The sequence below is a fragment of the Ahaetulla prasina genome, chromosome 1 (assembly GCF_028640845.1).
Source record: "Ahaetulla prasina isolate Xishuangbanna chromosome 1, ASM2864084v1, whole genome shotgun sequence".
In the NCBI taxonomy this organism is placed as follows: Eukaryota; Metazoa; Chordata; class Lepidosauria; order Squamata; family Colubridae; genus Ahaetulla; species Ahaetulla prasina.
The window spans coordinates 198,829,190-198,844,084 of NC_080539.1; the positions used below are offsets into that span (position 1 = coordinate 198,829,190).

The following is a 14,895-nucleotide window of genomic DNA, read 5'->3' on the forward strand; positions in this document are numbered from 1 at the left end:
GTACTAGAAACAAATAATATCTATTAAATTTATTTATCATCTAGTTCTTAGAAACTGAACAAGATAAGTCTAAAAAGGGGTGGGGTTACAGTTTAAGCAAATTAAAATATGAATTGATTGGATGTAGCAGCCAGAAATGTTATTGACTATAGCACATTATGTGTTTAGTGAGTTCAGTAAGGCTATTAGGATGTCTATGACAATGAGGCAAAACTAAAAAGACAATAGGGTTTTGAAATAACCAAAGGTGCAGAGTCCATTAACATAATTTCCTTCTGAGGAATTCCTTCTTCTTTTCTTTCCCAGAGCCCTGTTTACTGGGAGATTTTCAGAATCTTTTTCTCAGTTTATTATAATGAGTTGGGCTTTCTAAATGTTCTTGTGGCTGAACTATCTTTTTAGATACCTTGAAAAAATGTTGTAGTGTGGCTAGGTGCTCATTTTGGCATGAAACAGCTGAACCAATGCTTCCTTTTCCATAGGAAGATGTATTGGGTTAGGGGAATTTTTAGTCTTCATAGGTCAAAGTTGTCATATCTCTTCTCTTAACAGCTCCTGCTATCTTCATCAAAGTTACCCCTACATTGCTCTCCATAGAAAAGGAAAACAGCCTGAATTTCCCATTGCAGTAAATAAGTCATAGTCTATGAATTATTTAAAATGTTCAGTTCTTTCAGCTGAGCTTTGTTGTCCAGCTGACATTCTTATTTTTCCCGTCTCTCCATAGCTAGCTTCAGTCCTCAGATTCTTGTGGCCACATTCATGACCAACCTTCTTTCAAAATGCTCTTTCCAAATTTTGCCTCCTATCCTTATTCCCAGCAAATTATTTGTGTCCTGACTTGTATGCATGAGGAGCTAAATGCCTGTGATGTGAAGTAAAAGGTCCTTGATTATTAAGAGTTCATAACTGTAATTAAATAAAGATGGATTTACTAATGACTAGTTCATGAGAATCTTTGAATACATTTTTAAATATATAGTTTTGAGAGCTTAGACTAATTCTTCTTTCTGATATATTAAATTGGCAATATTTCCACCATGCATTTCAACTACATGTGCACTTGTTGGGTTACAGATAATTTAGGTACAGCATCTACCATCCAATTGCTGCAGGAAATGGCAAGCACATTCAGCAAACTGTGTTACCTGATTGGTCAGCATGGAGCCTCTTTGACCAGCTTTCTTCAAGGATTAAAAGAAGCAAAGAATCTGGTGATTCTGAAGCATTCAAATCTGTTTTGGGAAAGTTATACTGAGTAAGGATTTTTTTAAAATTAAAGTTTTAATTTGTGGGTATTTTTTACACTGGGTAAAGCTGCATCTGAAAACAGAATGAATTCTAAAGAAAAAGATTCTAAAGAAAAATAAAAACTCTTTCTGACATACAGAACGAGCTCCCTCTGGGGCTTCGTCAACTCCCCGATCTCAAGTCCTTCCGCCGCGAACTGAAGACGTTGCTGTTTCGAAGAGCAGGACTAGCTTGAATGTAGTTTTAAATTGGGATTTTTAAAAAAGGGGTTTAAATGAGGTTTTAAGTTTGTGTTTGGAGGTTGGAGCATCAATTGAATTTGGCTGTCTATTCTTTTGGCTGTTTTTTATGTATTATATGTTTTCTGCTGTTTTTTTTGACTGTGAACCGCCCTGAGTCCTTCGGGAGATGGGCGGTATACAAATGTAATAAATAATAATAATAATAATAATAATACAGAAAGAATTTTCAAACATTATGCTTACTGTTTTCTGAACTGCTGACTTGCACTGTAAGATTAAGTTGAAGAATAATTGGAAAACCACCAGCCACTCCTTTAGATTGGCAGGCAAGAAGCAGAATTCTTGAAACTGTCCTCAATTGATTACTTTCATGACCGTATTAGTACTGAATATTAATATTAAATTAATATTAAATATTAAATCTGTTAGTCAATAACCTTTAAGAATACAGTTCATAGATTCATGCTGTGATATATCTTTCATTTTAATATGACGTACAAATTGCTACTATGCTATCCTCTTGACATATGCCTCAGACAGAAAAGCTACTAGGAAAAAATATGTCTTTATTACCCGTCCCATTACTTTGGGTATTTTCATATAAATCTTGTATGGCAGGAACCAATGCTGCTTTGCTTTCTAATCACAGCGCTTATGATGTGGGATACTCCAGGCCAGATGGGAGAGTTTGAGTTTGAATAGTAATGTTGTACTGCTGTATTGGGGCAGGGGAGAGAACAACATATAGAGGTATCAGAATTTGGGCATGGAGTTCCTTGTTACCAAAGCAAAGTGAGAGGAACTCTATTACCAGAATCTAGTGATATAAACGTATTGAAATGCTAAAGATTGGAGGGTCAGGGATTAGGCAGAAATTTATTTCATTTCTTACATTTTCTATTAGATTCATAATGATATCCACAAGAATATTCATTTTTCTTCCAATGTTCTGTTTTAGGTACTGTGCTTCCTTGACAAACTTTTTGGTAATGGGAGGATTTTCAGTACTCTCCAAGCCAGCAATGTAAGTGTGCATTTTCATGTGCAGCGTTGTTTGATTTATTGTTGCACTAATGAATGATTAAAATCATGGTAAAGGTCAAGCTTGTACACTGTAGGGTATTTCTTTGATTACTCAGATGATGCCATACTTATGTATATTTTGTGCTAATAGGAAACTATGGTTAAATAAAATACACATATTTTACCTTTCTGCCTAAAATATTTGTAAAGCAACTTAAAAATAATAAAAATACCATTTTAAAAAGTTAGGAAAACTAATATGTACATATTTAACCTTCACTTACCAGTATAGATAAAATCAGTATATCCTTCAAGAAGGTTCCTGGCTGCAATTAGGAGAACATTAGCCTAGTCCAGAAAATCGGGAAATGTTGAGGCAGAAAGTCAGGATTGCCTCACCTTGACTTTCTTGGGTTGTATGAAAGGGAGGGAGAGAGAGAAAAATCGACCAGGCTTTCAAGATTCTATAATAATCTATAAAAATAGAGCTCCAGTCATTCTTGTGATGTCTTTCCATTATTTTTGGTGAATACCGCATCAACACATAACCTATTCCTTTGAATTAATTCATTTTAAAAATGTCATTCAAAATTTAATAGGCTTCTTCCATTTATGGGAAATGGGGAGGCTTGATCATATGGATTCCTGTGAAAATCTCTCTTGAAAAATAGTAGAATATATGCATCTTTATATTAATTGACAATGTTATTTGAAATTAAAAAGCAGTTAAGCTATGCATTTTATTTCTAGTGTAATTGAGCTACTCCTAAATTTGGTCTGAATTGTATGGGAATCATTTCTTTGTTGGTAAATGTAAGCTTTTCTTTTTCGTTCTAGCTTTTTAAAAATTATTTCAATGAAATGCTATGAAACTTTTATGTGTCATATTTTTCTATTAATCATGTTTGCAAATATATATATGAATGTGTGTGTGTGTGTGTGTGTGTGTGTGTGTGTGTGTGTGTGCAAGTCTTGGCGTATTCGGGTCTTTTCCTATGTAAGGTTGAGAGTATCTTGGCGACGTTTCGATGAGATCTCCCACTCATTATCTTCAGGCTGGTGCTTACGGCTTCATGCTTGTGCAAGCAAAGCGTGGTCGGAGCTGTCGTCTCTCTAAATACTGGTGTGGAGTGCTGGCTTTGTTGCTGTAAGCGGGTTGGTTGGCTGCATTGTTACATCTTGATTGGTTGATGACACAACATGAATAAATGTGACGATACCTCCCGCCTACCAGACATCTGGAAACTAGCCCTAGTCAACAAACGAGTCCCAGTCATGAAAATTGATACCGGACCCAGGATAATACATGACGCCACCACCAATCATCCTCACCAGATGCAAACCCAAACCCATCTCATAGATGAAATACAACCACCATCCAGAAGCCAGACCACAGAGGCATCACCAGCTGCTGCACCCCCTCCGATCCCCACGCAAAGCAAGCTGACACACGCCATGAACACATGACGGGACCCCAGACTCGGAGCCAGGCCAGAGCCCGGGGTGCTGCATCACAGCCATCTGCTCAGGATGTTGCAGCACAGTACTCAGGATGTCACAGCACTAGAGCTCAGGATGTTGCAGCACAGCCCATTACCCAGGTCGTTAAGACTAATAGGCACACAGCTAGGACCACACCCACACAGGATGCTTAAAACCACAGGACATGAAATTGATTTTGAAGGAACCAAATTAATCTCCAAAACTGAACACTATAACAAGAGAATAATTATGGAAGCCATCAAAATAGAGAAACCCCACAACATGAACAAATGGGATGACACCACCTGCCTACCAGACATCTGGAAACTGGCCTTCATCAACAAACGAGTCCCAGCCACTGACACCGGACCCAGGATAATATATGCCATCACTGATCATCCTCACCAGATTCAAACCCAAACCCATCCCACAGACGAAACACAACCACCATCCAGAAGCCAGACCATGCTGGCACCACTGGCTGGTGCCCCCCCCTCCGATCCCCACGCAAAGCAAGCTGACACACGCCAGGAACACATGACAGGACCTCAGACTTGGAGCCAGGCCAGGCCCCAGGATGCTGCATCACAGCCATCTGCTCAAGACATCACATCACAGAACTCCAGAGGCCACAACACCAAAGCTCAGGAACAAAAGACTAGGACCACACCTACACAGGATGCTGCAAGGCAGCCGACCAATCTGCAAACACCCACTCCATCTACCAGTCAAGATGCAACCACACAGCCAACCAACCCGCTCACAGCAACACTCCCCACCTCCCCACCAGTATTTATAGAGAGACGGCAGCTCCGACCATGCTTTGCCCACAGAAGCTCGAAGCCGAAAGCACCAGCCTGAAGATGATGAGTGAGACATCATCGAAACGTCACCAAGGAACTCTCAACCTTACACGGAAAAAGACCCAAATATGCCAAGACCTACCTACCTACCTACCTACCTACATACATACATAAAATATTTCCCTAAATAATCAATTTCATTCCTTTTTTTAAAATACTGAGTAGTGTTGAGACGTAATACATGTTTTCCTTTATCTGTAGGGATTCCTTAGGCAAAAACCAAGCATTACTTCAAGATCTGTCAGAGACAAACGAGATTTATCCATTGATGGAGATACTAAATGCTCTGTTTTTCTTGCCAATCAGACGACTTCATAATTATGCTAGAGTTTTATTAAAGCTTGCTACCTGTTTTGAAGTGGTAAGTTGTTCAGTTTGAAAGTTTTTTTAAATAGTAGGTTATCATTTACTATTTGTTTTTAATTCTGTAATCTGTCTAACGATAGCTAAATCATGCATTTAAATACACCCTTTCTAATTTAATTGTTTATCTTTTACTGTGTGTTTTTGAATGTGCATAGTATCGAATGTTAAAATAAACAAGTAGTAAAACTGCATTATATTTTAGCAGCAATGTTTTAGCTTTTATAGTATTCTATCAGAGGGTAAGAAAAGTTTTCTGATGTTAGAATATTTAAAACATATTCTTGCATGGCAACTTTAAGATGCATGGATTTCAACTTCTAGAATTCCTTAGCCAGCATTCTGACTAGGGATTTCTGGTAATTGAAGGTCACATATGTATTAAAGTTAGGGTTAGGCTCAAATCCAGTAAAAATTAAGTTTAGCAGACCACGGTTAGTGAACTTATGGTAAAGTAGACAAATTCTTATGTGGATAAATTCTGAATGAATTCACCAGTTATTTGGGAAAGGGATCCAAACAGGGGTTAAGGTTAGGGATTAAATTTCTTCAGATGTGTTGAATTCTGGATGCAGAAGAGATGGCAGTGGGACAGTTGAATGGCCATTGGTATATGTGCACTCTTCATCTTTGAGTTTCTCATAAAAGGAAGGAACAGGAAAACAAGGCCCTGGGAAGATGAAGGTGAAAGGAAGATGTTGCAAAGACTGATCAGAGTAATGGAATATGCACTGGTGTTGTAAGCCATCTTTCCTTTCCACTACTGGCTCTTAACCCCCAACAAATCTTTCCTGTTGACCGAACAATTCAGCATCCTAATAGTGGTAATAACATTCCTGAGAGATCTGCCTTCCTCAGTGCATTTGATTTCCTAAAGAAATGTTTCTGTTTGCGGTGGATTTCCTGGAGGAGGGGAAATTTTGGGAATTTAGAAGAACTGTATGTTTCACCGGCACTCTACAGGTTGCATGTGAATTTGCTACCTGGAACTTGAAACAAGGGCTGCAATGTTTAGGTTACTCTTAAGCTTCTTTAGAAATTAGAGGATCTTCTTAGGTGGCAGTTTAAAAATTACTTTGCTACAAATCATGCTGAAACCAGCAGACTCTATGAGCCCCAAGGCTGTTTCCAGAATATTACAAATAGTAATTATAAAATCAACCCCTGGTGATTTCACAGATATATTATGTGGTTTTCTTGGCAGCTCTAAAAAAATGGCTTGCCACTGCCTACCTTCCCCCCTCCTGAAATTGCAGTCTTGTTTACATCTCTATGATTCCTAGAAATCTCCCTTCCAAGTACTAGCTGGCTGCTCTGCTGTTTTCTTCTGATTCCAGAGAAGACTGCTAGATGCTGCCACCTGCTGGGGCAAAAGTTGTGCAATGTATAAACCTTTTAAGTGTAAAGACTGCTAACATCCTGGCTTTAGTACATTGAAAGCCTTTCATTAATTTATCTATTATGTCACTATAATTCCAGTACTATGGAAGGTAAATTTATTTATCCAGCTGTTCTAACTTCACTGATATATTAAATATGGGTTTTTCTAATATTGCAATATAAAGTACTGTATTTTTTGCACTTAAGGCACACTTTCTCTTCCCCCCCGCCCCCCCCCCCCAAAAGTGGGTGGAAATGTCTTTACATCTTATGGAGCGAATATTGCCTATCACCACTGCTGCCTGTCACTTGTTGGCAATACCGGCATCTATTGGCAGTTGGATCGGCCTCCCAGAATACTGCCAATCAGCTGTTCCAGGTGGCAGGGACGCCACAGGCGGTGGTGGCGATAGGCAGCAACGATCCCCGCCATCTGGAACAGCTGATCAGTGGTATTCCAGGAGGCTGATTCAACCACCGATAGGCGGCAGCGGCGATAGCCAGGGAATGCTGCGAAGGCTCCAGCATTCCCCAGTGCAGGCAACAGACACAGAAGAGGCAGCAGTAGCACCATTTCTGGTCAGCCAGCCGGCTGATTGGCAGAGCTACAGGAGGCCGGAATCCAGCTGTCGCTCAGCTGACCAGTAGTGGGTACAACGGAGTGGAGCCCTGATGAGCCACATGCTGGGACTGGGAGGCAGAGGCAGATTTTTTTTTCTTGTTTTCCTCCCCGAAAACTAGGTGCGTCTTATGTTCTGGAGCATCATATAGAAATACAGTAATTTATATCAAAATATTGGGATGGTCTTGTGGAACATTAATCAATCTCCATTCTTTCTCTGTAGACATCTCCAGAATATCAAAGCCTTCAGGATTCCAGTTCTTCTTATGAATCTCTGGCTGTCCATCTCAGTAGGAAAAGAAAAGATGCTGAATATACACTGGGTTTTTGGAAAACATTTCCTGGGAAAATGACAGTACGTGTGTGTGTGTGTGTGTATTAGGAGCTGATATTATTTACTACCACAAATTGTAATACTTTCATGAAGATAATTCTAGTTTTAGAAAATTGTATCTTATAATATAATAATAATAATATTTTAATTTGTATACCGCCCTTCTCCCGAAGGACTCAGGGCGGTTTACAGCCAAGATAAAATACAGCAACAACACATACAATACTAAAAACAGACATTAAAAAACTTATTCAATTTGACCCCATTTTAAAATACTATCAGCCCTATAAAATTAATAAAAATTTCAAACCCATAAAATCAGCTAAAAGATTTAAAAATTCAAGCCAGTCCGGCAAGACTGAATAGATAAGTCTTAAGTTCGCAGCGAAAGGTCCGAAGATCAGGTAGTTGTCGAAGTCCAGGGGGAAGTTCATTCCACAGGGTAGGAGCCCCCACAGAGAAGGCCCTTCCCCTGGGAGCCGCCAGTCGACATTGCTTGGCTGACGGCACCCTAAGGAGTCCCTCTCTGTGAGAACGCACAGGTCGCTGGGAGGTAGAAGACGGCAGTAGACGGTCCCGTAAGTACTTGTCCCGTAAATCTTGTTAATTATGATTTATCATTCCATTCCATTCCATTCCAATGTTTCAATGCAAATAAATTCAAACTCCACCAGCACTGCATTACAAATTCCTACCGTGAATTGCCTTACCTGTTGTTAAATTGCCTTGTATTTCTTTTCAATTATAGGATTCCTTGAGGAAACCTGAACGGCGACTAATCTGTGAAAGCAGCAATCGAGGATTGTCGCTGCAACATGCTGGGAGATTTTCAGTGAATTGGTTTATCCTCTTCAATGATGCCTTAGTCCATGCTCAGGTCTGTACCTGAAGGATGGGGCAGTCATCTCTTCCTAGGACAAGGAATCCTTCAAATTGAAAGCGTGTTTATTTTTTTACTTATTTCATCTATACTGTATAGCTACTCATCTTGCTTATCTGACTCCAGGCAGTGCACATAGTTATAATAACAAAAACTCAACAATCAAAATAACAAAACTATTAAAACACAATTAAAGCAATTAAGAGTATAATAAAACAAAACCACGGAAGACTGCATTTCAAAACTTTCACATCCACAGGCCTGATGTCACAACCAGGTTTTAAGGGCCTTCCAGAAGGTCAGTAAGGTCGGCCAACTTCACTTTGTTCCAAAGGATGGGGGCATAGCAGAAAAAGCTCTCTAAGCTGTGAGATGAAGCTCCTTAGCAGGTGGGACCCACAACATGCTCCTCCTGGCAAACTTAATGTATCTGTATCCCCAATAGAGAAAAACTCAATATCTGTAGAAGAACATATGGGAAACTAATTGGGCAGTCTTCTGTGTTGTTGCTAAAATTATTCTGCCTGGCATATGGTAAAGATTTTTCTATTTTCTGAAATAATATAAAAGGAATATAGGCTGGTTCATTAGTTTGTAGGTTTCCAAACTCAGTTCAAAAATAGATTTTGTTTTCCTTCCCTCCCTTTCTTCCTTCTGAATTCTTTTTTATTATCATCCAGTCCAGTTATTCAGATCTTCTAAATTGTGAGTAATTTATCACAAAAGAGAAACCAAATGTTGCTACTCCTTTCCCCCCCCCCCCGCCCCCGTCTTTGTCAATTGCTGCTAATCAGGCGTGTTAAGAATAGAGGACATCACTGAATTATGGATCAGAGGTTTTTTGGGGTTTTTTTGTACAGATATGGTAACACGCAGGTTGCAATGCAACTTGAATGTTGCAGTCAGACTAGAGTTCGTTTGTTTAATATGGCTGTCCCTTTCATCTGAGGAATTCTGGGCAACAACAAATTAACAATTAAAAATATTTCAGAAACAATCCCCCAAATAATCTTAAACCAGGAAAAGACAGCTGAGAATAAAACCTCAAAGCAGTTACTAATCATCCAATGCCTGAGTAATGAACCAGGTCTTGACTGCTTTTCAAAAGGCTAGTGGTGTGGGGAATCTTAGTGGGGAAGATGTTCCAGTGGTCAGGTGGCAGAACTTTTTGGGTCCCATAAGATGGTATTTCTTTATCAAAGGGACCCAGAGCATGCTCTCTTCCTACACATGTAGGAGGGCTGGTAGAGAGAAGTATCCTGATCCCATACCACAAAAGGTTTTTATAGGTAGTAACAACCAGCATCTTGAATTGTAACCAGAAGCTTTTTGAAAGCTAGGGCTCAAGCAAAGACCATGGACCTTACGTTATGGCCATAACCATAATATGAAGATTGATATTTTCCTTTTTTCTCCTATAGTTCTCAACTCACCATATTTTTTCCTTGTCTACCCTGTGGGTAGAACCTGTTTCAGAAGAGTCTGGTAATATGTAAGTATTTTTCAGCTGCTTTATATTAAGTTTGAACTAATTAACAAATTATTGATTCATTTAAAACTTATTTTGCAGCCTATCCCTATTTACTCTTGAACCTGCTTTCATACTCATAATAGAATTTAAATTGTTATAATTATGGATCTGGCTCTTTTTAGGCGTGCATCAATTGACACAACAACTGTTAATATGGGCTTTTAAGTGTAAATATGCTGAATCTATGAAACAGTCTAATGTACACTTCAGATGTAAAAGTATTTAGTTTTATACAGTTTGTTTAGTGACTGCTGAAAGTTACAAGGGCACTGAAAAAAATGACTTATGACTGTTTTTCACACTTATGGCCATTGCAGCATCCACATGGTCATGTGATCAAAATTCAGATGCTTAGCAACTAACTCATACTTATGAGAATTGCAGTGTCCTGGATTCATGTGATCTCCTTTTGCGACCTTCTGACAAGCAAAGTCAATGGGAAAGACAGATTCACTTAACACCTGTGTTACTAACTTAACAATTACAGTGATTCATTTAGCAACTGTTGCAAGAAAGGTCGTAAAATGGAGCAAAACTCACTTAACAACTGTCTTGCTTAGAAAAAGTGGTTGTAAGTCAATGACTACCTGTATTTGCAGATTGCATACATTCTTCATTAACAATTGCTCATGCAATCGTTTAAGAAGAAAAATATTTATTTACTGCATCTTGTTTTTCAGGATTCAAATCCTGTCAATCAAAATAAGCAATCATGTAGACAGTACATTTTTTTAATGACTATAGTAGAAGTCATAGATTCTTCCCACAGAACACATCATGTTGATAGTCCTGTGGAGCAGGTGTGGGATGGAGAAGAAGGAGTCCAGCTGCAGTAGCTTTGCCTGTCTTCTTCTAGGACAAGGGTTTCAAACACGATTTCATTGAGGGCTGCATCAGGGTTGTGTTTGACCTTGGGGGGGGGGATGGGATGGGTGTGGCCAAGGTGGGCCTAACTAGCTTGACATCTGTTTTCGGCTGCGACAGCCTCCTGTAAATCTCTGTCAGTGAAAATAGAGCTCTGTTTTCGCTGGCAGTCACTGCAAACTGGTCCTTTGCTGTTTCCAGGGTGGCCCCATGGACCAGGTCTAAGCACTCTGAGGGCCGAATCCAGCCCACGGGCCTTGAGTTTGATACCCCTGCTCTAGGAATTCTGAAGTGGAGTGGAATAGGGTTAGCTATGTCATTTTTCACTATTGCAGAATTATTCTCCATCTTGTGTCCTCCTGGAATAAAAATCCCATAGTAAAACCAGAAGTCTGAATGCTATATTTAGTCAATACTAGAGAGAAGATGACAAAGTTTATTCCTTGGATAATGTAAGATGCATTAATTATGGTGAAGTGAAGAAAGGGAGAACAAATGAATCTTGGATTTTTTTTATATGAAAAGAATGTGATGTAATCATTTTTCTGATTAACATTTAGAACACTCTTTGTTTATTTTCTTTGCTCTAGGAATGGTTTGAGAATCACTACACCTGAAGAACAGTTTATTCTCATTTCATCAACTCCACAAGAAAAGGTAGAGCTTTTTTGCCCCTTCCCTCCATTCAGCTCATCAGATGAATTAATGATTTTTCAATTTTCTAGCATGGCTTGCTTTCTAGAGCCTATTCTATATTTTTTCTGTTTCATTCTTTGAAATTGGTATGAAGCATGTTTTTATGATCTGTGATGATTTCAGATCAACCTTATAAAATCATTATATTGTGTAAATTTCCTCTAGAATCGGTGTACAGTCTAAATATCCAGCATCCCATCTTTGGAAAATAGTTGATAAGATCAGGAGAGGTAACTGCTTAGCAAACAGGGATCTCACCATTCCAGCATTTTTTTAGGTGGGATTCCCAATAGTTGATAGAATAATAATAATAGTAGTAGTAGTAGTAGTAGTAGTAGTAGTAGTAGTAATAATAATAATAATAATTATTATTATTATTATTATTATTATTATTATTATTATTATTATTATTATTATTATTTAATTTGTATACCGCCCTTCTCCCGAAGGACTCAGGGCGGTTCACAGCCAAATAAAAGCGACAATAAATAGGTACAATACAAGTAAAAACAGTAATAAAAAACTTATTAAATTTGGCCCATAATTAAAATAAAACCATAAAACCCCAATTAAAATACAAATAATAAAACTAAATCTATGCCAGTCCTGCGCGGAAGAATAGATACGTCTTCAGCTCGTGGCGAAAGGTCCGGAGATCAGGAAGTTGATGAAGTCCTGGGGGAAGCTCGTTCCAGAGGGTAGGGGCCCCCACAGAGAAGGCCCTCCCCCTGGGGGCCGCCAGCTGACATTGTTTGGCTGACGGCACCCTGAGGAGGCCCTCCCACGGGTCGGTGGGAGGCAAATGGTGGCAGAAGGCGATCCCGTAATTTTAGAGATAAAATTATATCTTCAGAGGGTCCTCATAACTGTTTTTTAGTGGTGGTTAAAGACTAAACAACTGTGTTAAGCCTGTTACGTATTAAGCATGTCTATTTTATCCTTTAATTTTTAAAACAAAGGGACAGTAAATAAGTTATTGAACATTGACATTTTTAGTGGTGTGAATCTATGTACTTCCAGAACTGCTAACATTAAATAAGCATATGTTGCCTATCTTTCACCATTTATTTTAAAATGGTAACCCACAACTCATAGCTGGACTGAACTCTTTACCATATAGGCTAGGAGCTTCACAAATTACATTACAATTTATTAATGATTAGCTAACTTATTTAGGAAGAAATGTCTGTGATACCATTTTATATTGGGCTTATGTAACTGGTAATGTTAAAATTCAATTCTGATTTTTTTAAAGGAGTAAAAGTACTGGAATGGTTATACTGTATTCTACAATCCACTATTATTATTATGTATGAATTCCATGACCTCAGTAGATGTGTCATACCAATTCCATGGAATTCCTGCAAGAGATGTAGAATGAAAGAAGGAAGAGGAATGTAGGCATCACAAAGCCTTTGACTATTTTTCACTCTGTTTCAGACTAAGTGGCTGAAATCTATAAGCCAAGCTATAGATCAGGCCTTAAAAGGGACATCTGATTTGCCTCCCTATGGTGGTAGTGGAAGCCTTCAGAGGCAGGAGCCTCCCATTTCAAGGAATGCAAGATATACCTTCTATAAAGACCCTCGGCTTAAGGATGCTACTTACAATGGTCGATGGCTTTCTGGGAAGCCACATGGAAGGTGAAACTTAATTTTTTTCAGATTATATGAGAAGTCATTTACCTAAATATTAACAGTAGATCACAAGAGGTTGATGTAAAAAGCTATATTTACCCTGAAATAGATGCAGTAATATATATTGAAAGTCCCTTAGCTTACATTGTCATAACTCTGAGAATTAAAAGTTAATCTGGCATAGCTCAGTTGCTTTTGGAAATTATAAAAATTCTGCATAACCTGTATTGTGATACTTTAAATATAGAATCAATATAATTATAGTATTCCATATATTTCAGAGGAGTCTTGAAATGGACAGATGGAAAGATGTATTCTGGCATGTTCAGAAATGGCCTGGAGGATGGGTAGGTATAATAAACTAAGCCGAGGGGATGGTGGTGGCAACCTGCTGTTCACAAATAATCTTTTTTTAAAAAAGTACTGTCAAATTAGGATTAGTAGGGCTGGGCAGGCTCAATCATTATTTAGAAGCAGGGGGTTGGACTCCATAAGCATAGCAATTCTTTCCTTCTTGGTAGAGAAGCCCAACTTTTCACAAAAGCAGAAACATTTTAGGAGAATACCTTAAAGCAGAAGAATCTTGTTTAAGGCTCATGAGAAACTTCAATTGCCTATTGAATAGAAGATAATACTATGCTTACATAGTATAGGCATCCAAAGTATGTCTTCCAAACCTTTCTTGAAGCATGCATGGTTTAGCAAATTAGTATTTAGATGTATTGTAAAATGCTGTGATTTTTTTAATATTGGCAGATATGGTGAATATAAACTACCAAATAAAACAATGAAGAAGAGTGACCATTATATTGGATTTTGGAAAGAAGGCAAAATGTGTGGACATGGTATCTACAGGTAATAGAGAAAGACAGAGTGCATATATAGTGTAGTGGTTATGTTTTGGACTAAGAATAGGAAGATCCAGGTTTTAAACCACACCTTTATACTCTACCTGCCAGTTCCACATTGTTTTAGAAAGGGGAGCAGGGAGCACTCAGACTTTTACACTTTTGATATAGAATTACTAGCCGTAACAAAACAGACCAGATTTTAATAAGTGCCACGATGGTGGGAACATACATTACCAGAAACATTTTCCTTAACCTCATAATCTAATTTTCCACATTCCTATCAAAATGGTATTGGCCACATAATAATCATTCATTATTGCATGCGCAAGATGGCGCGGCGCTGAAGATTTACCTTCGGCGATCGGGCGGTTCTCCGAGGATGGCGACGCCTGGACCGCCTGCTTAGCTGCCTGCCTTTCCCAGCCCGGTGCATCATCTCTCTGGCAGCCGCGGGAGAGGTCTTCGGATCTTTTATACCGCGGTTGCGAGCGAGGCGGGGACGGCGGAGCGGTGGACTGCGGCGGCCATGTTTTCCAGGCTTAAGGAGGTGGGGCGATGAGTCAGCTTGTCAGTCTGTCGGCTTTTCGGCCTGGAGTTTCGGCCTGGAGTTTCGGCCTGGAGTTTCAGCCTGGAGTTCCAGTTCTGCCGGATTTTTAGCCGGGCCGTTGGCTTCCTCTCAAGCAGGGAGGTTTGGTCACGATCTGGGACGACCTGGATTTTCCATCCTCCACGATGTTGGAGTTTTTCCGGCTTTTCCGGTTTTCCCGGCCTTTCCCCTGTTGCCAGTTTGCGAACTTGGCCCCTTCACATCCTCCGGCCTCCTGGGGAGGCTCAGCCATTTGGACAGGCTTGGCCTCCTGGAAGGAGAAGTTTCGG

General features: G+C 39.2%; 1 protein-coding gene across 5 annotated transcripts in view; it reads left to right on the forward strand.

The window, feature by feature from the left end:
• Window positions 1-14,895, forward strand: part of ALS2 (alsin Rho guanine nucleotide exchange factor ALS2) — a 62,641-nt gene that overhangs the window by 25,095 nt on the left and 22,651 nt on the right. For all 5 annotated transcript variants that reach the window (XM_058187075.1, XM_058187051.1, XM_058187085.1 and 2 more), the window contains 10 exons: window positions 1,078-1,258; window positions 2,452-2,517; window positions 5,063-5,222; window positions 7,450-7,581; window positions 8,309-8,437; window positions 9,862-9,932; window positions 11,426-11,492; window positions 12,972-13,174; window positions 13,450-13,515; window positions 13,925-14,023. In XM_058187075.1, coding sequence (XP_058043058.1) covers window positions 1,078-1,258; window positions 2,452-2,517; window positions 5,063-5,222; window positions 7,450-7,581; window positions 8,309-8,437; window positions 9,862-9,932; window positions 11,426-11,492; window positions 12,972-13,174; window positions 13,450-13,515; window positions 13,925-14,023 — 1,174 coding nt within the window. The remainder of the gene's footprint in view (window positions 1-1,077; window positions 1,259-2,451; window positions 2,518-5,062; window positions 5,223-7,449; window positions 7,582-8,308; window positions 8,438-9,861; window positions 9,933-11,425; window positions 11,493-12,971; window positions 13,175-13,449; window positions 13,516-13,924; window positions 14,024-14,895) is intronic.